The 27,392-nt window shown below is 39.1% G+C and overlaps 1 protein-coding gene across 29 annotated transcripts in view; it reads left to right on the top strand.

The window, feature by feature from the left end:
* kif1b (kinesin family member 1B) overlaps positions 1-27,392 on the top strand; it is an 85,064-nt gene that overhangs the window by 44,524 nt on the left and 13,148 nt on the right. For 3 of the 29 annotated variants that reach the window (XM_057829752.1, XM_057829757.1, XM_057829760.1), the window contains 28 exons: positions 135-268; positions 865-944; positions 1,732-1,807; positions 2,030-2,080; positions 2,774-2,836; positions 3,029-3,108; positions 4,664-4,770; positions 4,853-4,936; positions 5,038-5,218; positions 5,297-5,369; positions 12,072-12,177; positions 16,142-16,290; positions 17,755-17,933; positions 18,024-18,164; positions 18,946-19,197; positions 20,238-20,356; positions 20,505-20,590; positions 20,741-20,897; positions 21,044-21,197; positions 22,301-22,391; positions 22,466-22,584; positions 22,703-22,758; positions 22,912-23,112; positions 25,617-25,725; positions 26,002-26,068; positions 26,203-26,287; positions 26,480-26,585; positions 26,823-26,849. In XM_057829752.1, the coding sequence (XP_057685735.1) occupies positions 135-268; positions 865-944; positions 1,732-1,807; positions 2,030-2,080; positions 2,774-2,836; positions 3,029-3,108; positions 4,664-4,770; positions 4,853-4,936; positions 5,038-5,218; positions 5,297-5,369; positions 12,072-12,177; positions 16,142-16,290; positions 17,755-17,933; positions 18,024-18,164; positions 18,946-19,197; positions 20,238-20,356; positions 20,505-20,590; positions 20,741-20,897; positions 21,044-21,197; positions 22,301-22,391; positions 22,466-22,584; positions 22,703-22,758; positions 22,912-23,112; positions 25,617-25,725; positions 26,002-26,068; positions 26,203-26,287; positions 26,480-26,585; positions 26,823-26,849 (3,133 nt within the window). Of the gene's footprint in view, positions 1-56; positions 269-864; positions 945-1,731; positions 1,808-2,029; positions 2,081-2,773; positions 2,837-3,028; positions 3,109-4,663; positions 4,771-4,852; positions 4,937-5,037; positions 5,219-5,296; positions 5,370-7,689; positions 12,022-12,071; positions 12,178-16,141; positions 16,291-17,754; positions 17,934-18,023; positions 18,165-18,945; positions 19,198-20,237; positions 20,357-20,504; positions 20,591-20,740; positions 20,898-21,043; positions 21,198-22,300; positions 22,392-22,465; positions 22,585-22,702; positions 22,759-22,911; positions 23,113-25,616; positions 25,726-26,001; positions 26,069-26,202; positions 26,288-26,479; positions 26,586-26,822; positions 26,850-27,392 lie in introns of those variants that run through there. The other 26 variants (XM_057829751.1, XM_057829756.1, XM_057829753.1 and 23 more) reach the window with 23 other exon arrangements.

Below are 27,392 nucleotides of genomic sequence, written 5' to 3' on the forward strand. Positions count from 1 at the left end.
GGCCCACTTTTCTCCCTGTTGTTGTTCTCTTTCTTTCCCTTTTGATGTCGGCTCAGACCTCAAAGACATTCAGAACAATAAGAATAGATACTTGATAGCCTCAGAGAACCAACGCCCTGGCCATTTCTCCACAGCCCCTATTGGTTCCCTGACAGCCTCCCCATCCTCTGGCTCACTGTGCAGCCAGGGGGCCCTGCAGTCGGTTACTAGCATCCAGGAGCGCATCATGTCCACTCCAGGTGGAGAGGAAGCTATTGAAAGACTCAAGGTAAAGTTTTTTTCTGTGCGTTGCATCATGCCATTGGAGTCTTAACACACAAGTTAGAGAGGAATTATTTTTTCCCCCTGTGGGATAGACCTTTCTGGAAACAGTAGTAATTTATCAAATTGCACACATATTTAGACATAATGTAGGTGTCACACAAATCAGACGGCAATATTCCTGTTATGTCAGTCCAAAGCACCAGTAACCCTTTATCAAGCTAATTCTGCTCATATGACTCAATGAAGCAGTGCAACGAACCAACCGGTAGAAGCTGCAGTTGCCATGACAACCACAGTGCCTACTCTGTCATCAAATGACGTCAAGCCCGAATGCAGATACGGGGGAAAGTGGGCAAAAATAGAGCCTGAGTAATTTCAATTTAGCTCTGGGAGTCAGGCACATACAAGTCAAAGGCGGCACATGTTTTTTTCATTTGGTTTGTGATACCAGGGCTCTCCATTGTGATCCATTCATGAACATGACTTTAGATATTGTGTACATGTATAAGTGACAGGGATGAGTGTATAAGGCATTTCTCAACAAAACCAGAAGAGCAGATTTACAAGTATGTCTTTTAAACATTGACGTTTGTGTTTTAGGAATCCGAAAAGATCATTGCTGAGCTAAATGAAACCTGGGAAGAAAAGCTACGAAAGACCGAAGCAATCCGAATGGAGAGGTTACTATAACTTAACCAGTCCGTCCAAAGATTGAAGCTTGCTTGGCTCTCTTGAATCTTGGGACCATTACTCTCAAAATACAGTGGTACCTCTACTTACGAACGTCTGTACATACAGAGGTTTTCAGGTTAAGACACGCCTCAACGGGAAAACATTGCTTCTTTTTACGAAATAAATTTCAGGATACGAAAGGCAAAAATATAGTATGGCTGGTACTCACAGCTCCCAGAGTTTACTGAACGTAACACACTTATAGCCGCTCTCTCATTGGCTATTGCCTAGCATTCCTGGCATCCAATTGGCTAAGAGAGACATCAACTGTATGTGTGTATCCCAGCGTCCTCTGCATTCGACTCCTTGTTTTCCGATAGCTTTACATGAGTATATTAACTTTTATTCTTTACTCTATTCTTGTTTTTTTACATTATGCACAACTCTGATTTTATGTTTATTGTGCCATAATCTAATTTTAACATGTATTTGTTACATGTTTTAATGCATTTTTATGCGTTATAAAAGATTTATGTCTGAATTTTGGTGGGCTTGGAACAGATTAGGGCATTTACATGGAAAACACGTCTCTACTTACAGAATTTTCAAGTTACGAAACTACTTCCAGAACTAATTAATTTCGTAAGTAGAGGTACCACTGCACCATTGACATGATCATTTCAACGACTGCAGATACACTCATAGATACAAGCTAATAATCTGGGCAGTGTGTTCTGTTTGCTGTAGTGCGACAAATGAATAAAGATGATAGAACCTGCTGTGCCTTATTTACAGGGAAGCATTACTTGCAGAAATGGGTGTGGCAATCCGTGAAGATGGAGGCACTTTGGGGGTTTTCTCTCCTAAAAAGGTAGGCCAGTCAGTACAAAGAGCAATTGTGGAATGAATTTTCACAGGAGACTTTTGTGATTCACTCTCTTCTATATTCACTTCCTTTTTGGTTTATCATGTGTTGCTGTGTTGTACAAGAACCTTTCACGCATACCTTTGATGATGATTATTTATTTACTAGATCGCCTATTGTTCTGGCTTTGTGTTCATGCTTTATATTATGCCTTGTTCATGTATCCAGCTCAGCCACGAAAATCCCTTTGATGATCAGTTTGATTGTTTACCAAACAAGGTTTGTTTAGTCAAGTTGGCAGAAAATGTGGTATTCCTGAGTAAATCCCCTAGTGAGGGTGGTTGATACTATCCTTCCTTCCACCTTGTATGCTGTAGTTTCAACCCCCAGAATTGTGTAATTGCTTCCAAGACTTTGAAAATTACATTTCCCTCAGATTAGTACAATTGCAACATTTGAGGATGCATGATTAGAAATACCCCAAATTAAACACACATACAACAAATGATAAATAACTTACCTCACTATTTTCCTTAGCTCTAAAACTCTTCAGTTGCCACTGTTTTGCAGTGGCTTGTCTGCGTGTCCCAATTCTGTTCTCAAATGGAAAAGCTCTTCCTACTAAGCCAGTGGCTACATTTTAAAATACTATTTTTTAAAATGGATTTTCAAATTTAATAATTTAGTTTTTAAAGAATTCACTTGGTCATTGTGACCAGATCTTTCCTCATCTAGACTGTTTTGAAGTAGAGCATTGAGAAACCAAAATAGTAGTGATGCGATGGTGTGTAGTAGAATAGCAATATTTGTGCTTGTCCTGACTTATTTGATTTATGAACTCTGGATGCTTAACTCTAGAAAGTAATATGTTTTTGTTTTTGAGAAGAAAGACTTCAATAAGTCCTCTATAGTTAATTGTGATTCATATGTGTTCATTCTTTTTTTCTCATTCACTGCTGCTCCATTGGTTAGCATTTGAATGAGAAGCCTTGTGATCTCTATACAGACTTTAATGGGGTCTTCTCCCCAAAGAAGGTTGGTTTTCTTTAACAAAGAACTGTGTTGTGGTAGCAAACAATAATCTGACAGTAAGAGAATATATTTAAAGTAGTCATTTATGAACAGTGTTTGAAATACAACTGTGCTCACCGTTTTTAGCTGATTTACATTTTTGTGTTGTTATACTCTGTCATGATTAACCATCACCATATTATGTTTCCCCTCTAGACACCTCACCTGGTTAACCTGAATGAGGATCCCCTCATGTCTGAGTGCTTACTGTACTACATCAAGGATGGAATTACAAGGTAAAATATACTTAATGCATGTCCTTGAAATGCTAAGGACAACTTTACCTTTGGAATGAAGGACTGCTATCATACATACTGCAACCAACAGCTCGTGTTATAGAAAAGCTGTGTGAAATGTTGTTATCCTCCATTTAATTTGTACACTTTTTAACTAACCAAGTCAGAGCACATTTTTGCTTTCTTACCTCACTGCCTACCATTGACAGCAAGAGACATCTAATCCATTTGAACTAGGAGGGTAGGCAATGATCATTCACTGCCAGCCCTCCCAGTTTAAATAAATTTTACATGAGTGACAGCCAATGATATTGTTGGAATTCGCATTCTTGTGTGTGTGTGTATGTGTGTGTCTAAATATATAAGATATACAGTATATTTCAGAAATTTGACTGCATATTATATAACCATAATTAGGGCTGTCAAAATTATCGCGTTAACGGGCGGTAATTAAATTTTTTGAATTAATCACGTTAAAATATTTGACGCATTTAACGCACATGCCCCGCTCAAACAGATTAAAATGACAGTACAGTGTCATGTGCACTTGTTATTTGTGTTTTTTGGTGTTGTCGCCCTCTGCTGGCGCTTGGGTGCGACTGATTTTATGGGTTTCAGCACCATGAGCATGGTGTAATTATTGACATCAACAATGGCGAGCTACTAGTTTATTTTTTGATTGAAAATTTTAAAAATGTTATTAAAACGAAAACATTAAGAGGGGTTTTAATAGAAAATTTCTATAACTTGTACTACCTTTATCTTTTAAGAACTACACGTCTTTCTATCCATAGGTCGCTTTAACAGAATGTTAATGTTAATGCCATCTTGTTGATTTATTGTTATAATAAACAAATACAGTACTTATGTACAGTATGTTGAATGTATATATCCGTCTTTTGTCTTATATTTCCATTCCAACAATAATTTACAGAAAAACTATGGCATATTTTATTAAATGGTTTGAATTGCGATTAATTACGATTAATTAATTTTTAAGCTGTGATTAACTTGATTAAAATTTTTAATCGTTTGACAGCCCTATTCATAATACAAAAGATTTAGAATTATTTAATTGTATTGATATTTTAACCAAGCGATAGGCAATAAAAACATGCAAACAAGATTTCAGAATTCTTCTGAGGAAATCAAAACAGTCCGCTAAACACACACTGAGGTGGAAATTATTTGATCTTACCTGTAGTTTTCATCCCGGCCTCTACATCTCGCTATTATATAGCACCTGCCACACACAGAAACTGTAGTTAATTGCCTGACTGAATGTTAAGATTTTTTTCTAGCAGTTAGCAGTAGTGTTTATGTAACAAATTGACAATTTATACCTAGTTTTAAATGTTTCGTTCAATGTTTTGTACTGCTTTTGTACTTTTTTCTGCTGCATTCCTATTTCTTTTCTTTTGGGGGCTAATAAATAAAATTTAGGAATTCTTATTAGAGGGCGTTTAAATACCCCATTCAAATTCTGTTGCTGACTTGATGTTGAAATGCCTGTGCAATTCAAGTGACTAAAAACCTGCCTATGGAATGTTTTCAGGGTGGGACAGGCTGATGCTGAAAGACGACAGGATATTGTCTTGAGTGGTGCTCATATCAAGGAGGAGCACTGTATTTTCCGTAGTGAGAGGAATCTCAATGGCGATGGTAACACATCATGCCACAAAATTGTGCTCTTTGCTTAGCTTGAGTTGAGTGAGAAATTTTTATTGGTGTGTTTCTGCTGAAGTGATCGTCATGCTTGTCCCCTGTGAGGGATCAGAGACCTACGTCAATGGCAAGCGTGTTGAGGACTCAATCCAACTGCGTTCAGGTTCGTTCATCCAGATGGACTTGTCACAATGAAAGAAATGAAGCATAATCTACATGCAAAAACGGTTATTCTCTGCTCATTTTTCACTTAAACTCTTTTAGGAAACCGTATTATTATGGGAAAGAACCATGTGTTCCGCTTTAACCATCCTGAGCAAGCCAGGGCGGAAAGGGAAAAAACGCCGTCAGCCGAGACTCCTGTGGAGCCGGTAGACTGGACCTTTGCTCAGAGGGAGCTGCTAGAGAAACAAGGCATAGATATGAAGCAGGAAATGGAGAAAAGGTGATTCTTTGAATTGCATTGAAACCCTCCAAGGTTCTCTATACTGTGTTTTTTGAAGCTGACGATTTCCTTGCGTAGGTTAACTGAGATGGAAATCCTATACAAGAAGGAGAAGGAAGAAGCAGACCAACTTCTTGAACAGCAGAGGCTGGTGAGTTCAAAGCATCTGGTTTCCATACAAACTTGCAAATGCGATGGTTTTTGTTTTTTTCTCGTCAGTTAGCTTGGTATACCGTTTTAATAACTGACTGCTGAGTGGGTTGGACTATAGCGTAGCTTTCTTTGTGATAGTTGTTGCAGTTAAAAGCAGGTTTCTGAGCAGAACATTAGACTTTTCCCTTTTAGCAAATGTTTAGAGTTCTATGTCATCCCTCTGACAGAGAGAGGGCGGTTCTGAAAGCACTCAATGATACCTTCGTGCATGCGCAATGTTCATTCAGTGCTTTCAGCAGCGCCGTCTGGCGGTCATATGGGATTCATAGAACCGTAGTTACAATTGTAACTTTCGTTGTTGGTTCTCAATTTCCAATGTACAAAAGCTAATTACTAATTATCACACTGAGCTATTTGTGTGTGTACCAGTGCATGTCTTTTTTTTTCCTTGCATGGACGATTCCTTTTGAACCAGATAAGCTTTTTTCTCTTAAAAGAGATTGTGAAGCTTTCTCCTCTTTCCAAATCCCCATTGTCATTTCTCTTATACATCCTATAGTGAATTTGAATCGTGCAAAACAGTAGGAATTGAGTAGGGATGGGCATTTTACACAATTCTCTTGTTTAATTAAAGTGGAAAACTAGTGATCAATTCAGTGATGATGATGATGATGATGATTTTATTGTCTTGCGGATGAGAAAATCTCTTCCTGAATTTTCTGGTCGGGTTTCAGAGTGTTGCACGGAGCATTTATAATGCTGCCTTTCAGTCGTGTACCAGAGCGGAAGTCTCTGTGGATGTAGTCCAACTTTCTATAGTGTGTATCATTTTGTCCTTCACAGCGTCATACTAGTTCAGTGCCTCTGCTGGACGTAGCCAAGACATGGACGCCATTTGACCTCAATTCATCTGTAATTGCACACATTCCATCAGATTCTTAACAGTCAGTTAATCAAATAATCAACAATCATGTCCATCCCTAATCATAAGTGGATCAAAATTTGATTAAAGAAAAGGGACATTGTAAAATTCCAAGCATATTTCTATAAATGGAGGCTGCTTTTGCATGGTTCATGTTAATAGCATGTTTTCTGAACTAAATCAGTGGTGTCTTTGGGCACAGTTGCAGGGTTTGCCTTTGACGGAGTGACCTTGAGGTGGCTGTGAACTTGCCTTGGCTGAACTAGATTTCTTGCTTTCAATTTTCATCTTCAATGCGGTTGCTGTCACGCACACTGCATTGTGGTAGCAAAAACTCTTGCTGTAGTTTTTGGCAGTGACAATGTGGTTTCTCATTGACTTCTTTGACCAACTGTTTAGCAAATTTGAAACCGATGTCGGTGCATTAAGGGCGCATCTCCCAATCAATATTATCACTGCTCACAGCTGAATTTGTGATCCACAAGCTTACAGCGCTTTTTCAGAGAAACACGTGTTAAGCAAAATCTGCAAAATTTAAACATCTTCACCTACTGGTTGTGATCTGTAATGTACTTTGTGTACCAAATGAGAAACTGCATTCCTTTTTTAACTAACCTTTTTTGTAGTGGATTAACAACCTACCTTTACCACTGTCTGTCCTCTCTCTCTTCTGGCTTTTTGATCAGCTACAAGAACACGCTCTTCTAACACTCCGCTAACTCTAAATACACCCAAACCCTCTGGACTGAACGGGGAGAGCTTTCAAATCCAAGAACTGCATGGATGCCACAAATAGCATGTTTTGGACGCAACTTTTTAATTACGAAGAGGAATTTGACAAAACCATAAAGATGGGCTTCAATCATCTGTACTCAGTTGACACTTCTTTGCTCATCATGACAGGCATAATCAACTTTTACGTTTAATATCAATATGCAACTTTGGGAGCAATGTTTTTAAAACTTAACATAATCATTGGTAGCACATCAATCGTCTGTTCAAAAATCGTTCTAAACTTTGATGTCAAATCATCCATCTTTTCACCGACTTAAAATCACAAGAAAGTCAATGGAAGCTACGGTTTTGTGTGTTTTTATTTTAAACTTAATTTCATTTTTTACGCTGGGAATGATAATGTGGATCTTTCAATGCATTTGGTAAAGTTGAAATGTATGAAAAATCATCATTCAGTTGCATTAGTTCCCCTCTAAATCCCATCATGAAAATATCCCAAGTTAAGTACGTACTAACATTTGAAGTTCCCATGTTGCATATTCATACCTTTGTATTCATCTTTATTTAAAAAGCATCCTTCATCCTTTCTTTGATTTCCCATTGTAATTTCTCCTTTTTTGGGGGGGCCCATTTGGTTTGTTTCCTGTGTTGTTTTCTCAAGGATGGAGACTCTGATAGTGGGGATGACTCAGATAAGAGGTCTTGCGAGGAGAGCTGGAGACTGATCACCTCCTTGAGGGAAAAGCTGCCCCCAAGCAAACTACAAACCATAGTGAAAAAGTGTGGATTACCCAGCAGTGGTAAGAGAAGAGAGCCCGTTAAAATGTACCAGATCCCTCAGCGGCGCCGTATCACCAAGGACTCTAAGTGGGTAACTATCTCGGACCTGAAGATTCAGGCTGTCAAAGAAATCTGCTATGAGGTAGCGCTCAATGATTTCCGCCACACACGTCAGGAAATTGAAGCACTAGCCATCGTAAAGATGAAGGAGCTTTGTGAAAGCTACAGCAAGAAGGACCCCAATGAGCGCGACTCATGGAGGGCAGTGGCACGGGATGTGTGGGACACCGTCGGGGTTGGCGATGAACGCATTGAAGATGTCATCACCAGCGGGCCTCGAGGAGGTGGGGTTGTCATGGATGAGCTGAAGGTCCACATTGATAAGCTTGAGGACATATTGCAAGAGGTCAAGAAACAGAATAACATGAAGGATGAGGAGATCCGCGCTCTCAGGAATAAAATGGTAAAAATGGAGAAAGTCCTTCCACTTATTACCCCTGATGGTCAAGAGAGACCGCCCAGTACAGAACTTCCTAGCGTAGCGAGTTCACCAAGCCCCCAACCGCCTGTGCCAGAAACATCTGACACTGAGAATGGAGAGTCCCAAGCAGGGCAAAGCACAGGAGAAGACTCAACCCTAAAACGAGGACAAGCGCGCTGGATACGTCAAGAGCAGCTACGCCTTAAGAGCCTCCAACAACAAGAGATCTCCAAGCAGCTCCGACGGCATAATGGACCACACCGTTTTATACCCCCGGAAGACCGCAAGCTACGTTTCCCCTTCAAAAGTAACCCCAAACACCGCAACTCGTGGAGCCCTGGTACCCATATCATTATTACAGATGAAAAGGTAATTGAGCTAAAAGTTCCAAAAGAAGCTGTAGAAGAAGAAGAAGCTGAAAGCCAGGATACTGATGTACCGTCTCAGGAAAAAATAGCTGCTTCCGTCATAGAAGTCACTCCCCTTTCACCAAGTCCATCAGTCCAGCGTCGAGACAAACATTTTGAGCACGCATTTAATCAGGGTCAGAGACATAACTATAGAAATAGCTACCATCAACAGCCCCAGGAACGAGGTCGCAGCAATTCTTTTAACCACCGCCAGCAGCCCTCAGGTTCAACGGAGCACCTGCAGCAGTTGGAAGCAAACCGTAGGCACACACAAGCCTTCTACCAGCCCCGCCACTATCAGAACCAGCAGCCTTCATACCACCAGCCACACTTCCAGCAGCCTTGCCACTATAACGCCACATTGTATATCGATGGCCACTTCAATGGCTACCAGCAGTACCATCAGCCTAACCATGCTAACCAGCCAATCAACTTTCAGGCACCTCCTAGGATCCGCAGGCAAATGTCTGCACCCAATCTGAAAGCCAGCAGAGAGACAGTGGTTTAGAAATAGACTTGAATCATATTTTGTAGGCAAAAAACATTACAGATCACAACTGCGCATACGAAGACTGTTATTGGTTGATCCAAAAGTCTATGTATTATAAAATTGTATCATGGACTATTATATTATGCGGTTTTCTCACGTAGGCCATCTCACTGTTCATTTTTCAACCAATGTGACAATTCATCAATCATCTTTTGATTTACCAAACGTATCTTGGTTGAATTTCAGTGTTTACATATTTACTCCTTGCTTATAGTTTTCATCATTTTAGCTGTGCCAGCGTGTCTTATTTTTGCTGTACTAAAGACACAGAAAACAAAATGTATTTCTTCAAATCAACTATACAACTGAATGGTAGGATTGGAAGCAACAATTTTACTCCATGTTGTGAATCCGTTTGAACCTTAGTTTGAGTAAGTGATGCATTTTTAACATTCAACATTGATAATGGAATAGCTTAATGCACTATTCAGCTGTGAAGCTGCCCATAAAAACTGGTAAAAAAAGTAGAACTTAAAAGTGTAGCCATGTTTAATTTACAGTAGTTTTGTATAACAACAGTAATAATAAGTAGAGTTAGTTATGTTTCCTTTGTATGGTGCTTGATTTAAATTCTTTTAGATAGAGGACTATATTGAACTTTTGTGTTGATGATTCAAATGACACACTGCCTATAAAAACCTTCCTCCATGGATTGTTTTCACTAGTGCCTGTTTCATGAGCAGCAAGTCTGCTTGCTATTTTCTTTATGCTAGCTAATGCCAGAACGTTTAGTTATTTGTTCCTCCAATATTATATGGCCTCAATATCATTTGAGAAAAATTGGGAGATCCTCTGCACAATGAGAGACTTTGACTAAGTGTTTTTACATTTTTGAACATTTCCTTACTTTTGCTGTAAACTGAAGGATATAACAGTGGCTTATGCAATACATGTAGTCTTTCTGCCCTGTGCTGACTGTCTTTTACATGCAACAACTTAAATTACTCATAAATGTGTGGATTAGCCCTCTCATTTTAATGGTTGCACCGGTGCACATTGCAGCCAGGTAAGCTGGAAAGTACAGTGTACAATATTCAAGTTTTTTTTTTCTTTAACATACTATACTGTATGTATGTGTTAAGAGTCTTTTCAAAGACTTCTGGTGCACATCTGCTGTTTGAATTTGCATAATCAAAGTGCCTCGTAATCATGAACATAACTGTTCAAATATTTTATGACAGAGTATGTACCTATTGCATCTATATTGTTCACGGGGTAAAAAATTATTATACTGTATTGACATGTGTTGGTAGAGGTTTATTACTGTAATAAATTGTTAAGCTAAAAAAAAAACAACAACAACAACCATGCATTTGTTATGAATGTGTGCTGTGTCCCAATTTTTTTTTAAAGCCAAAAGGCATGGAAATAGCTTAATACTTTACAAGGCGTCTTTTATGTGTTATGTAACACTAGTTATACAGATTCTAGTCACGCGGAGTCATCAATTTACAGTACAATTTAAGATGTCACAGCTGTGTCCAATGTAATACTAGTTACTAGGGATGTCCCGATACGATCACGTGATCAGAAATCGGGCCGATCGCGCCATCTTTCAGAGGATTAAAATTGGAAAAGGATCGGGTTTATAATTGAAAAAATAAAATTTGTTTTTCTACTTCATGCTCGTACAACTTCTCCTTCCTGCTGCTTTTCTCGCTCAGAAGTGCACTGGAGTTTGCTTGTTAAAGTTAACGATGATTGACAGGCGTCGAGGCTTTGATCTTGTCAGAGAAGCTTGGTAGCGCTACCCTCAAAGTCAGTGAATCTGTCAATCATCGTTTAGCTTGATCAACTAGTGGTAGTGTGCTGTGGCAATTCGTTGTGTGTGTGAAAGTGAGTGGCCCCTCTTAGCAGCGTGAGCGGATTTGAGTGGACTCACTCAATTAAGCATTTAATAAAGAAAGGATTTTTCTACGTTATTCTTGTTTAAAAATAATTCACTATATGAAGGTGGCACAGTCGGACAGTAACATATTTAAATCTTTTTTTTTTTTTTTTTTTTCTTTTTTAAACAGCACTTTTTTTCGCTTTCGGATCCGGACTCGGTATTGGCATATGCTGAAATATGTGATTGGGACATCCCCACTAATTAGATGCCATAAAATGTGATCAAATGGTTGTTGAATCATAAGGAAGAGCGGAATATAAAATGAATATGTATATTCAATTTTAAATGTCACCACATAATCGAACACTTTTACTTGTGAATAATTCCAACAGCACCTCTCAGTTCCTCGAAGATACACAATCATATTTTTCCCTGGCGTGCTGTTATTGTTAATGCATCACAGAAGACTAATAGACCAATAACAGTGTTATCGCACTTTGCAATTGTTATAATTTCAGATTAAGAATATGCCACTTATTTATTTTTTAAATCAAGACCGTAATTTATAGGCTGCTTAATATTTTGCATATGAGGACGTTATTAAGTGTTGTACTATGGAGAATGTGTACATTTTTGGGAGAATGTCAGCAGGGTGGAGGTCAAATACAAATGAAAAGGCTCCATTGTTTTCCCTCAAGACAATGAACAAAGACGATGAGGTCACCAGGACCGGAGGCAGCGCTGCTCTCATGATGATGATGGCGTCCCTCATTGGATTGCAGCAGACTCCTGCTTCTACAGGATCTCATTTCTTCTCCTCCAGCCAGTTTTTTTTCTCTGTCCACAACTGTGTTAAAAACTACCAGTGTCAAACGTAGCCCGATTGCTAATACGTTTTGTAGCTGTAGTCATGACTGAAAGATGAATTCTACAGGTTATATGGCTGATCCAAATTTGTCTATGTGCTCTTTCCTCTTCACTGCCTGTCCAGGTTTATGAGAGCAAACTGCAAGAACTTCAGAAACAGGTTGAGACTCGTTCTCAGGTTGCAGAAACGCCTGATGAGGAAGAGCTAGAGGAGGAAGAGGAAGGGGAAGGTTTGTAATTGGATTACTGATTCTTAAATGATTGCTTTTTTACCATTTTACTCATTAAATAAAACCATTCGTATATTAGTTTACATCTTTGCAGGTCTTGCAAATGTCACCAAATCAATGACTTACCCTGTAGTAGTAGTAGTCACCGCTTCTAGTATACCGTATCCGTCACTGTATTTTTACAGTTTAGACCCTACTATGGACAATGTGGTTAAAAAAATGTAAGTACAATAGGTTAACCAGCAAAACTATTTATTTCTATGAAATTTGTGCAAAAGGTTTTCACATTTTTATAATTGATTAATTCTTTAAGGCAAGGTGTAGTACTGGACAGTGGGGGGAATCAAATCACCAAATTAACCATATAATATCAGTTCTTTGGGTACAGTTCAATACTGCCTATATTACAAAGTTTGCCACGATTTAATTTGAGTAATTTAATTAGATATTACAAACAGTGGTATGAAAAAAGTAACTTAACCTTTTAGAATTTCTCACATTTCTGCATAAAATCACCATCAATTGTGATATGAGCTTTGTGAAAATCACAGAAGAAAATATAGTGTCTGCTTTAACTAAAACCACCCAAACATTTATAGGTTTTCATATTTTAATGAGGATAGCATGCAAACAATGACAGAAGAGGGAAAAATAAGTAAGTGAACCCTCTGCTAAGGAGACTTAAAGAGCAATTGAAACCAATTTTTCCCAAACATTTTAAGTCAGGTGTGTGCCCAATCACTGATGAGTGGTTTAAAGCTGCCCTGCCCACTATAAAACACACACCTGGTAAGAAATGTCTTGATGACAAGCATTGTCTGATATGCATCATGGCTCGGTCAAAAGAGCTATCTGGAGACCTGCGATCAAGGATTGTTGATTTGCATAACGCTAGGAAAGGATACAGAACCATCTCTTAAAGTCTGGATGTTCATCAGTCGACAGTCAGAGAAGTTGTCTACAAATGGAGAGTTTCGCATTGTTGCTTCACTCCCAATGAGTGTCCGTCCACCAAAGATGACACCAAGAGAATACTCAGAGGTAAAAAAGAACCCTATAGTGTCTAATAAAGACTTGCAGAAATCACTGAAACTGTCCAATATCTCTGTGCCACATCAATTATATGTAAAACTATGGCCAAGAATGGTGTTCATGGGAGGAATCCACAGAGGAAGCCACTGCAGTCTAAAAAAACATTGTTGCTCTTTTAATGTTCACAAAAAGGCACTTGGACTCCCCACAGAGGTTTTGGCAAAATATTATGTGGACTGGTGAAACCAAAGTTGAATTGTTTGTGAGTAACACACAGCGTATGTGTGGAGGAAAAATGGAACAGCTCACCAACATTAACACCTCATCCCCACCGTGAAGCATGGTGGAGGGAGCATCATGATTTGGGGCTGTTTAGCTGCCTCAGGGCCTGGACAACTTGCAATCATTAATGGAAGAATGAATTCGTGGTTTATCAAGATGTTTTGCAGGAAACATGGGGCCGTCTGTCAGACAGACAGTTGAAGCTAATAAGAGGATGGATGCTGGAACACGACAATGACCCAAAACACAGAAGTAAATAAACTTCAGAATGGTTTCAGAAGAATAAAATACTCGTTCTGGGATGGCCAAATTAAAGTCCAGACTTGAACCCCTTTGAGATGATGTGGCATGACCTAAAGACAGCGATTCATGCCAGAAATCCCAGGAATCTGATTGAACTACAGCCGTTTTGTAAAGAAGAATGGGCCAAGATTAGTCTTGATCGATGTGCCAGACTGATCTGCAGCTACATAAAGTGTCTGGTTGAAGTTATTGCTGCAAAAGGGTGGGGCACAAAATATTACCGTATTTGCCCGAATATGAGACGGTGTTTTTTGCATTGAAATAAGACTGAAAAAGTGGGGGTCCTCTTATATTCGCGGTCTAGACGTTATACCCATTCACGACGCTAGATGGCGCCAGATATCATTGAAGAGATGTTCCGTCATGACAGATCTCAGCTACTCTCAAGTTTAACCAGTTTGCATTATTTTATTGCAATGTTTTTCCTTATTCAGATTTGTTTCAAGACTACAGTTAGTTAGACTTCACTTTGATGGTTAATGCAGTCATTGCATTTTTTTTTTTGTTTTATCACAATAGATTGGCTTATTCATTCATTCATTCATTTTCCATGCCGCTTTTCCTCACGAGGGTCGCGGAGGTGCTGGAGCCTATCCCAGCTAACTACGGGCAGTAGGCAGGGGACACCCTGAACTGGTTGCCAGCCAATCGCAGGGCACAAGGAGACATACAACCATTCACGCACACACTCATACCTACGGACAATTTAGAGTGTTCAATCAGCCTACCATGCATGTTTTTGGGATGTGGGAGGAAACCGGAGTTCCCGGAGGAAACCCACGCAGGCACGGGGAGAACATGCAAACTCCACACAGGAAGGCCGAAGCCCGGGATTGAACCCTTGATCTCAGAACTGTGAGGCAGACGTGCTAACCACTCGGCCACCGTGCTGCTAGATTGGCTTATTTACATTTCAAAAACCAAAAGTCATTCATTTATGAATGTGATTGCACTTTAGTTTACATATTTAAATATTCAGATATTAAGATTTAAATGAGGCAAAATAACATGCTATTTCTCTCAAATATGTTGTTACAATCATTTGTTTCAGATGTACTGTAATTATAGTCTGTATAAAAATTAATTTGGTGTTCAAAAAGTCTTTTTTTCAAACTTCAGTCTTGAAAGAGAGGGGGTCGTCTTATATTCGGCCCAATACGGTAAATGTGATGGTTCACTTATTTTTTTCCCCTTCTGTCATTGTTTGCATGCTTTCCTCATTAAAATATGAAAGCATATAAACGTGTGGATGTTTTTTGTTAAAGCAGACACTGTTTTTCATCTGTGTGATTTTGACAATGATCCCATCACATTTGATGGTAGTTTTATGCAGAAATGTGAGAAATTCCAAATGGTTCAGATACTTTTTCATACCACTGTACATATTTACCACAATCAGTTACATTTGACCTAAAGCAATATGCAATACAGTCCACTTTCTTTTGGTGATAATTTTGTTAATAACATATTTCAAATATTTGAATGAAAAACTAATTTTTGACAAAACTGCATATTAAAAAAAAAGATGACGATGCTGATTGATGTTTTGTGTTTTGTTCAATTGTGATTCAACTTTGCTTAACAAATCAATATTTCGATCCAGATGGATGTATTTTTACACTGATTGGATAGTGTATCACATCCCCCCAAAAAATGCATGTTATGATAATAAATACAGTACATTGTTCCCAGGTGTGAATTAATAGTTACTTTATATAAGCCATATACAGAGGTTGGACAAAATAATGGAAACACCTTAAAAAAATCAACAAAAACTAATAAAATATAGTGTAGGTCCACCTTTTGCGCAATTACAACCTCAATTCTCCGAGGTATTTATTCATGCAACTTGTGAATTGTTTTCAAATGTATTTTAAGTCATTCTTGAGTTGGAATACCCTCTAACACTTTTAGAGATTATGGCAGTGAAAATCGACGTCCCAATTGAAATTCTAAAACTGACCATAAATGCTCAATAATGTAGAACTTTGGGGATTGTGCCGGCTATACGAGATGCTCAATGTTCAATGATTATGATGCAAAAATGTTAGGTGTTTCCATAATTCTGTCCAAACCTGTAATCAGCTGTAGACCAGACTAGGCTAGGGTGTACCTCATTCATAATGAAACTAGGATAGGCTCAGCACACCTGTGACCTTAATGAGGACAAGTGGCACAGAAAATGGATGACTTGTAGATTAGACCAATCCCTGTCTAGATCACAAAGGAGTATTGCTTGCACGGTCACTTGGAAAAATAAGGAAAAGAAAATGTTTCCACCAGATGTATTCTCTGGACTCCCTGGAAGCCTTTTTACATAGATGCATTTTGTCCTGGTGTCCCACAGTGCCATGGACCCAGCACGAGTTCAACCTCGCTCAGTGGGCCTTCAGGAGGTGGCGATTCCACCAGTTCACATCACTCCGAGATCAGCTTTGGGGAAATGCTGTCTACCTGAAGGAGGCCAATGCGATCAGTGTGGAACTTAAAAAGAAAGTAAGGAAAAAAATCTTATCCTGCATAAGAATGTTTTAAATACAAAGTAATACAAACTCTATAAAGTACTAATGCTAAAGGTCAGTCAGTGATTGCCCTCTGATTTGTTGTTCCCTGTGTATACGATATAAAATACATTGTTTAAATGTCAATGTCATGTTTATGATGATGTGAAAGGGAATCTTTAATAATAATAATTTTTCTGATAATGTACAACAAATTTAACGGGTGTACAATGTACATAGCTTGTTTGCCATCAAGACATTTTTCGTAATCTTTGTCATATATATAAAAGCACTATTAAAAAAATTGTTAACGCATCGGCTCGAGTAGTACTGCAACAATTACTCGATTAAAACGAGTGATTCGATTAGAAAAAAACTTTAAATTCAATTTTGCTGCTTTGATGATTCGTTTAATTAAAGTCGCGTTGTAATGGTTTGTTTTGAAAGTGTTCCATTTAGTTTTATTGATTTTGGAATATACACTGCCCTCTGATGGCAACAGTCAATATGACTTCCTCATCTACAGTGGCTGAATCCAGCTGCTCCCTGTTTAGGCCAACATTGGGTTGAACATTTTTTGTTTGAGCTAAGATGTTTGTTTATGCAAAAGTAATTTAGTCATTGGCATGTTTAGATTTTCTTTTGTAGGAATATGTGTTTGATTGAGTTGTAAAGAGAACTGTGATTAAAAAAAAAAAGTAAGCATTTTTTTAACGTTTAAGCTAGCGGATTTTTGCTATGCAAGTTTAATTAGATTTTTTTAAATTACATATAAATTTCACTAACTAGACATTCAAACACATTTTTTCTGTTCTTTTGCTGTGCTTAGATCCACATGTATATTTTTATACCATTTAATAATAAGCTCAGGTATTTTAATTTATTTGAAATGCATTTGTTGCTCTTGGGAAATGAAAGTGCAATTCTGTATCGTTTGAAGAAATACTCAAGTATTTTATTTTATAGTCTCATTTAATGCTCTTTTGAAAGGGCAATCTTGGCGCCAATGGATGTGGACGTCAACATAAATGTTCTTGCAAGCATACACACTTGTTTCTTTGTTTTACGTCTCCTAAAATTATTCTGCAGCGCATTCAATCTTTGTTTTTAAATTACTCGATTAATCGAACTAATTCATCGATGGATTAATCGATTACTTTTATAATCAATAGCTGCAGCCCAAGGCTCAAGAAGAAACTGGAATTTGTTTAACCTTTTGAACCTAATGTTTCTCACACTCCGTCGCAAAGCTTACCTTTCAAACAGAGATTGCCAAAGCAATGCCTGACATGGACAGTCACACGACAGACTACAGTGATTGGTGTCGAACTTCAAGATTACCCTACACACGAGTCTTTTACTCCGTCAAAAGAAAGTGGCTGTCTTTAAAGTCATTAAAACCATTCCCCTTTTATACATATATTTTCAGAATCCGTATTGACCATCCTCTTTCTTTCAGGTGCAGTTCCAGTTTGTCTTATTGACGGACACACTGTATTCACCACTGCCCCCCGAGCTCTTACCACCAGAACCCGAAAAAGAACGTGATTCCAGGCCTTTTCCTCGCACGGTGGTGGCCGTCGAGGTCCAAGACCTGAAAAATGGAGCCACACACTACTGGTCCCTCGAGAAACTCAAGTAATGACAGTCCCATAATATCTACTGACGTCAGTAGGTTCTTCCATATGTACCGGTAATAGATATTCTGATATTCTTTTTATTTTAAAGGCAGCGTCTGGACCAGATGCGGGAGATGTACGACCGTGCAGGAGAAATGGCTTCAACACACCAAGAGGAGGGTGGAGAAGGCACTCTGACAGGAAATGACCCCTTTTATGATCGCTTCCATTGGTTTAAGCTTGTAGGGAGGTATGTGAAAGCACTGGGAAATACAGTATACACAACATAAATATTCCTTTTGTCTGTTGACTTCACATTGTCATTTTTTTGACTGTCAGCTTTTGTAATCATTTTTTTTTTTTAAATCCACATCCAACCATTTTCCTTACTCATAGGTACTGTATATTTATGTTTCAAGCTTTGTTTCCCCAAAATATGTGATATCCATGGATTATAAATGGTTCATAATAAGTGCATCTTTTTTTTTTTTTTTTAAACTCATTGTATTCCTTTACCCTCCATGTTTTATTCATGAACAAGAACTGTTTTGTTTGGTCTTTTGATTTCATGTCATTGCTCATGTGGTTTATTCATTTGACCTTTCCACATTGTCATTTTATTTACTACTTACTGTTTTTTTCCCCCTTTGTCATTTTATTGTAACCTCTACAAAAGCATGTTATAATTAAAAAATCTAGCACTGCATACCATTTTGCTCCTCTGTAAGACATCAAATATGAAAAGGTTGTTATTACTTCTTTCGATAATCACTGTTTAAATTGGTTGACTCCTTGTTTTTTAAATGAAAGAAGTCCCATTTTAATTTAGTTAAATTTCTGACAACGCGTGCCAAGAGTTCTCATGTTCTTCGGAGGAGCAAAAAGGTCGATATGATATACCGGTACGTTTAATTATCTGGTAAATTTATATGTCCCTCAAAAATCATCTTGGAACAATCGATTGCAAATGTTCATCACATTTTTGCTGGGTTTTACTCGGTGCCAATGTTCCCATTCAACTCGCCTCTCAGCTCCCCCATCTTCAACGGATGTGTAAACGAGCATCTGACCGACCGCACGCCCTCGCCCACCTTCTCCACCACTGACTCTGAGATCACCGAGCTTGCGGACGAGCGGCAGAGCGAGATGTCGGACTTGATCGACGACGAGGCATTCGTTGATGATACCAGCTCAGACGCCGGCACGGAGGAGGGCTCGGATATCTTCAGCGATGGCCAGGATCCCTTCTATGACCGCTCCCCCTGGTTTATCCTGGTGGGAAGGTTGGTGACTGGGGCTGGCTTTTCCATGTGATGCAGACTAAGGCTTGCACATCACTCAGGACACATTCTGCCTTGGATAGCTTATACAATATTTTTGTTGCGTAGGTTTAGGTGACACACACAAGAAGCAAGATATTCAAGATTTCTTTATCAAAAAAATTCTCCACTAAATAATAGTTGCAGATGGCATTCATAGCAACTTGCATAGTTAAATTGTATCTGTGTGTTCGGAACGGAATATGATTAGTCACACCACTCAAGTCTGCTGTGTAAGACTTGCTTTTCAGTGAAAATAATAAGCCCTCATCCTCCACCTCTTTCCCTCCCTCTCCTCCCACTGATGTGTCAGCCCTGCCACCATGGTAACACTGACTGTATTAACTTCCGTCCGTTGATCACATATTTGTCATTTTGTTTTTATCCTTTTTTAATTATCCCTTTTACCCTATCTGAGGTCATGATTTCTGTATATTTTGTTTTCACGTGTTTGTGTTTATGTTGCAGATATTAACAGTGTTGCCATTTTGTTTGGAATGTATTGTGACAGATAATTTACTGCTGCAACACAGTTTGTAACAAGTAACTTTCAATCTGGTAATGACACAGTGGGCTAAAAAAGTGCAGAGTTTAGATAATCTGTAACAGCTATCTACGTCAACATGACATTAGACATTCTGCAGAATGATAACGATCCTCTGCCGCTTGCCTTGAGAGACCATACTATGTGCAGATGAGAGAGTGGTGGTAGCGATAGTGTGGCCCACCGAGGCCGTATCAGAAATACAAAATATCATGTCCAAGATGAAAGAAAACCCCTTTTTGCAACATTCCCAGCTGTATTACGCTATGTCAAATTGTGATAACATATGAATAGTCTTATGCTCACAAACCTTGAACATTGTAAAATGAAAACATGCAAATCTGGAGATAAGTCTTAAAAATTGTAGAAGGCATCCTTTTAGATGCAAAATGGTTGAATGAAATATATCTAACATGTAGCACTAAAGCAGATTTGTTTATTCTTTCATCTTCACTTGCAGAGCTTTCGTGTACCTGAGCAACCTGCTATACCCCGTACCACTGGTTCATCGTGTTGCCATAGTAACGGAGAAAGGCGATGTGCGAGGATTCCTGCGTGTGGGGGTTCAAGCCATAGCTGGTAAGCCATTAACAAGGGTTTCTTAACAAGTATGCTTTTATACTATATTCTGCTCTATTACATTTTACATTCGTTTAGTTGATCCAACTGTGCTTCTGTGTCCAAAAAATAAAAAAAGATGGATAGAACCTTATGTTTTTCTTTGTAGCTGATGAGGAGGCCCCAGACTATGGGTCTGGAGTGCGACAGTCTGGTACTGCCAAGATCTCCTTTGATGATGACTACTTTAAAAAAGTAAGTCAAGGGTTAGATGACAAATCCAGTACACTTACATGACGCGCATTTTCTGAGTTTTGTAAAGAGTAAATGCAGTAGAGGTAGGGGAGGTAGCAAATTGTTCTCTTGAATGTTAACCTCCCCTCTCTCTTTTTGTTATCCCATCAGAATGATTTCCCATCCACAGTAATGACCCACTCTGGCCTATCTTTGGAAGAGTTGCGCATTGTGGAGGGCCAGGGTCAGAGTTCAGAGGTCAACACCCCATTGGAGGAGCTCAACAGAATTAATGACATGGGTACGGATGCCGGAACTTTATCCCATGGTAGATGCGCCTATTGAATGCAAAACATTGTTTTTTCTTACCTTTGATTTTGTACTCTAGTGATGTTTACAAAATTTCTGGACTACAGATTAATTTTAAAGTGGCTAAATATGAGCTTCACAGTAACCTTGGTTCTACTTTTCCAGAACTCAAGCTGGGAAAAAATCCAGAGACTAAGCTTCCTTGTGGCGACAGTCTATCAGGCCAGTTGGAGATAGGCAGCACCTTCACCTTCCGTGTGACTGTACTCCAAACCACAGGTGTCCCACCTGAATATGCGGATATCTTTTGCCAGTTCAAGTAAGTCCTCTACACAATACTTAACATGAAATGTTATTGGTACAGTGGGAGAGCATAATCACAGATCACAATATACAGTGTATCACAAAAGTGAGTACACGCCTCGCATTTCTGCAGATATTTAAGTATATCTTTTCATGGGACAACACTGACAAAATGACACTTTGACACCATGAAAAGTAGTTTGTGTGCAGCTTATATAATAGAGTTGATTTAATTTCCCCTCAATATAACTCAATATATAGCCATTAATATCTAAACCCCAGGCAACAAAAGTGAGTACATCCCTTAGAAACTACGTACATCCCTAAATGTCCAAATGGAGTACTGCTTGTCATTTTCCCTCCAAGATGTCATGTGACTCGTTACAGGAGTTTTGTCTGCATTGCTGCAGAGAGTGAAAAGGTGGGGGGTCATTCTGTTAGTGCTCAGACCATACGCCGCACTCTACATCAAATTGGTGTGCATGGCTGTCACCCCAGGAGGAAACTTCCTCTGAAGACGGTACACAAGAAAGCCCGCAAACAGTTTGCTTAAGACATGTCAACAAAGCACATTGATTCCTGGAACCATGTCCTATGGTCTGATGAGACGGGCGAGCTTTCCGGCAGGTGTACCGTCTTTAGAAGAGGCTTCCTCCTGGGGTTACAGCCATGCACACTAATTTGATGTAGAGTGCGGTGTATGGTCTGAGCACTAACAGGCAGACCCCCCACCTCTTCAATCTCTGCAGCAATGCAGACAGCACTCCTGTAACGAGTCACATGACATCTTGGAGGGAAAATGACAAGCAGCACTCCATTTGGACATTTAGGGATGTACGTTGTTTCTAAGTGGTGTAGTCACTTTTGTTGCCTGGAGTTTAGATATTAATGGCTATATTTTGAGTTATTTTGAGGGGAAAATAAATTAACTTTATTATATAAGCTGCACACAGACTACTTTCCATTGTGTCAAAGTGTCATTTTGTCAGTGTTGTCCCATGAAAAGATATACTTAATTATCTGCAGAAATGCGAGGGGTGTACTCACTTGTGTGATACACTGTATTGGTTAAATTTGCAAGTGTTGCTCGGATATTCAATTGTTTTTGTTTTTTTTTAGTTTCCTGCATCGTCATGATGAAGCTTTTTCCACCGAGCCCTTGAAAAATACTGGCAAAGGCACTCCTTTGGGATTTTATCATGTCCAAAATGTGAGTACATTTATTGTGTATGACATCTTGAACCTGTTACCCACCTAATTTCACTTTGATTGCTGTCTGATAAGATTTCAGTGGAGGTGACAGAGTCCTTCATCGAATATATAAAGACCAAACCCATTGTGTTTGAAGTCTTCGGCCACTACCAGCAACACCCGCTGCATCTCCATGGCCAGGACTTCATCAGGTGGGTACCACTGAATTCATGTCAACAACTGTATGTTGAAATCACTTAAGCCCAACTAAAATGTCCTTTTTGAGGGATTTTCTTTTGGTTAAAAGTCTTTTCCAATTTGTTCCCACAGTCCTCCAACACCATCCAGGAAATACTATCCTATTCCAATGCCACTGTCTAAACCTGGTAAAGCTTTTCTTGCATGTTACCATATTTTGAAGCCTCTCACGGTCATCCATTGTCATATCGGCATGCTTCACATTTCCTTCCACTTGTCTTTTATTTTTCGCTTCCTTTGGATTTCTTGCGCTCTCAACATGTGAAATATTGGAACCTCAGACCATACTCGTAAGATAGAGTTGCTGCGCTACCTGATGAGTGGCTATGTGAACGGCAAGGTGCTGGACACGCTGTCCGAGCACGCCAATGCCTTGGCCTCTTCTGCTGTGGCAAGCCTGGAGGATGAAGCTGACCAGCTATCGCACTTCCCGTTCCTCTCAGTGCTTCATGACCCCGTGTTTGTCGTGCCCAGGCACCACGGTCGGTACAGTGGGCAATGAAGTAGCTTAGAGGCTGGGCATTAGTTTCTCCTGTGTCTGGTGTTTAGACTACAGCTATGCTTCGCTCCTATTATCACTGCTGTTGTGCAAAAAATACCTGCAGTCATGTGACGTGTCATGCATCTTGCTGCAGTCCTATTTAGTCCTCTGCTTCTCTCATGTCCTTTTTCCTTTTGTTTTGATGACTATCGGATCTAGAGTCTAGATCCTAGCTACAGCCCAGTCAGTTGCATTTTCTGTACCTTAGCAGTTAGCGCTAAAATATTGATAGCTTTTATACGTTCAACTGTGGCGTAGCTGCTGAAAATAAGGGAAGTGCTGTTTTCCTCCAATGAAATTCCTGTAAGATGTGGAATAATTTTTCATTAATTTCCTCATGTGTCACAGTGGTTGATCGTTTAGCACACAGGCGTCTAAGTTAATTTCTGAGATCAGTGGATTTAAATTTGTTCTCTGGTCTTCCTGTGTGGAGTACTGGTTTCTTCTCACATTAGAAAGGATGGCGTGGCTCAGTGGTAGAGTAGTTGCCCCCTGACCCAGAGGTTGTAGTTTCAATTCTCTGCCCTGCTGTACTCGCCTAAGTATCCTTGAGCAAGATACTGAACCCCACATTGCTCCTGGTGCTGCGTCACCAGTAGGTAGATGGCGATGTAGTTTAAAGCACTTTGAGCGCCTTGAAAGGTGGAAAAGCGCTATATAAGTATAACACCAACACCATGGAAAAGCATACGTGGCAAATTGATCGAACACCCTATAAACTGTATGCAATCAGATTTTAATTTGAATGATTGTTTCTTATCCATGTCCTGCAATTGTCCAGCAACCAGTTCAGACTGTAATCCACCTACTGCCCATACCCACCTGCCATGATGACCTGCGATGGCTCTAGCACCCACACAACCTTCGTTAGGATTAGTGTAACAAATTATGGATGGATGGAGAATTATATCATAACAGCAAGTCTGATGCTTTCTATGTTCTGTATGTCAGTGATGTATCTGAGTATTTCATTGCATTAACCTTTAAGTACTAGCTCTATAATGCAATTATAATGCCCCAGTATCTCTGTTCACCGCAATTAGATACATCATAACTGATAGTTATTAGGCTGTCCTCATTAGAGCCTCCACACTGGTGTGTTTGGTCTGCCCAATGCAATGTCATCCTGCTGATTCCCCGTACAGTGGGAACGTGGGTCATGGTGGTCGCTGTGAGGCATACCCTGTAGTTGTGGGATGTTGTATCTCTTGGTGTGGATACAGTGGTATGAAAAAGTATCTGACCCTTTTGGAATTTCTCCCATTTCTGCATCAAATCACCATCAAATGTGATCTGATCTTTGTCAAAATCACACAGATGAAAAAACGGTGTCTGCTCTAACTCAACCACCCAAACCTTTATAGGTTTTCATATGTTAATGAGGATAACATGCAAACAATGACAGAATGGGGAAAATGTAAGTGAACCATCACATTTAATATTTTGTGCACCCTTTGGTAGCAATACCTTCAACCAGACGCTTCCTGTAGCTGCAAATCAGTCTGGCACATCGATCAGGACTAATCTTGGGCCCATTCTTCTCTACAAAACTTCTGTAGTTCAGTCAGATTCCTGGGATGTCTGGCATGGATCGCTGTCTTTGTCATGCCACAGCATCTCAATGGGGTTCAAGTCTGAACTTTGACTTTTTTTCCCTTCCTTTGTCTGGTTTTGTCCTTATAAAACACCTTCTATTGCAATTTTAATGAATTAAAAGTGCTATATCAATTTAATGTGATTGATTAATAGGCCAACTCTAGTGTCATTATGGAACCTCTTGGTACCTCACGATACGATATGATTTGCGATACAAAGCTCACGATAACGATGATCTGACGATATGGCGATACAACGATTATTGATACATTGGTCAGGAAATCGTTCTAGGATATTTTACAAAAAACTAATTAACAGAAAAACAAGGTTCTAGTATGAATTGGAATTAGGTTATCACTAGTAGACATCCAATCCATTTAAACTGGGAGGGTGTCAGCGCATAAACATTCGTTCATTCGCTGCCATTCCTCCCACTTCAAATGGATTGAACGTCTATGGCTGTCAGTGGCAGTCAATGCCAGGCAATTAGGTAATTTTGGGCCATTTATGGTCTAACTGGAATAGCACCAAACAATTGTTCCAGCATCATCACCTTGTCTAATGCAGATTCTTGACAAGGTGATGATGCTGGAACTTTTGTTTGGTGCCGTTCCAGTGAGATTTACAAAGATGATTGCCTGAAGAAGACATCAAAATTCCCTCAGTAAACATTGACACCTTTTTAAAACGATATCTCGATTCTTGGCAGGAGCATATCGATAACCTTTTGGGATACAAAGTATCACGATATATCACCATTTCGATATTTTGTCACACCCCTAGTCATTACACTCTTGCTTTTATAGAATTGTAATATTCAATTAAGGATTGTGTGTGCGTATGTATCAGTTCCAGCTACCAAGTTGAATACAATCACCAAGTCCAACCTGGGCCAGTGCGTCAGCAAGTACGACCTACTCGTCTGGTTTGAGATCAGTGAGCTGGAGCCCACTGGAGAGTGAGTTTCCGCACAAACATGTTTTAGTTTTTCACGATTTAACGTAGTACTTTTTCAATTTTTTTTTTTCAATTTTTTTTTTTTTTTTTTTTTGTGGATAAATAAGCAAGTTTACAATGTGACTGTTAGTGTTAGATCTCAATGTTATAACAGGGTCAACCTATTATGTCTAATCATATTATTTGTATACAGACTTAGCAATATTTTATTTGTTTTTGTTAGGTGCATTAGTAATGTTTTGCATTTATGATTTTGTACTCAATTTAATCTTAACAGGTACATTCCAGCCATAGTAGATCACGGTGCGGCGCTGCCTTGCCATGGAACATACCTGCTGCACCAGGTATCAGAGATACACTGTCTTTGTGTTTAACACATAGCACCGTTTCAGTTGACATAAAGACAAGTTTTCATAAAAATTCTTATGGTTTCCATTCAAAATTGCGGATTCTAAACTGCTGCCATCTTATGCTTTAGGGGATCCAGCGGCGGATCACTGTGACTCTCATCCACGAGAAGGGTAGCGAGCTGCACTGGAAAGATGTTCGTGAACTGGTTGTGGGTGAGTAGTACATTAGAGATTAATAGTTTGTGAATAATAATAATAGTATAGGTGATGAATAATAATGCACTACGAATTGACTGCAGACCACCTATACAAATTAATAATGATTTTAAAAAAAATATGACAAAATCCAAATCCATATTTTGGGATAGTGATTTTCATCCACTTGGCCATTCTTTGTCACAACAGGTCGTATTAGGAACAAAGCTGAAGTGGATGATGGTGCTGCTGATGCTGTCTTGTCACTTAACATCATCTCAGCCAAGAACATCAAGTCGTCCCACAATTCCAACAGGTAGATTCAGTACAAACAGCTTTGGTAAAAAGTATCTATCAATTGTTGATAAATGTATCACATCTTAAAACATCTTGAGATGTCATTTTACATTTGCAGTGACTTGTATTAGACTTTTTATATGTTTGGAATCAAGTGCATTGATTTGCTCAATTGTTGTCTGATGCTTGTGCTTCTCTTTTTTTTTTCCTGTGCATTTGTTCCTCCTGCTGCTGCTGGACTCTTGATTGTGCTCAGGCTGTCTATTGATAAGGATATTGATAGGTACTAGTGACTAGAGAACATAAGGTTCCTTCACTGAAAGAACGTTATGGCTCTCTGTAGTCCATTAGACTTGTAGAATGGAATTCCTTGATAGTCTGTCTGTATTCTTGTATGTTGCCTCAGATCTGCCTTTATTTGCTATTATGGACCACTGAAATGGGGATTTTTTTAAAAGTAGCCTATACACTGTCTGGCCAGAGAAACACTTCAAGTCACACATCCGCACATGCAGTGAATTACATACATTGATGGTGGTATAATTTTCAAAAATCTATATATCTACAACTCAATCCATCCGTACAAAGCAATGCTTTAATTGATATCTAAAATCTATGTACCGTATTTTTCGGACTATAAGTCGCAGTTTTTTTTCATAGTTTGGCAGAGGGTGCGTCTTATGCTCTGTAGCGACTTCTGTGTAATTATTTACGGTCTGGTCGGGCCGGACTTCTCTCTCGCTAACTTTTTTTCAATAAGTATGTACTCATATAATTATACTAAAACGATGTTTTGGAGAAAACAGAAAAGGCACTGTCCATGCCT

The sequence above is a fragment of the Corythoichthys intestinalis genome, chromosome 2, assembly GCF_030265065.1.
Source record: "Corythoichthys intestinalis isolate RoL2023-P3 chromosome 2, ASM3026506v1, whole genome shotgun sequence".
NCBI lineage: Eukaryota > Metazoa > Chordata > Actinopteri > Syngnathiformes > Syngnathidae > Corythoichthys > Corythoichthys intestinalis.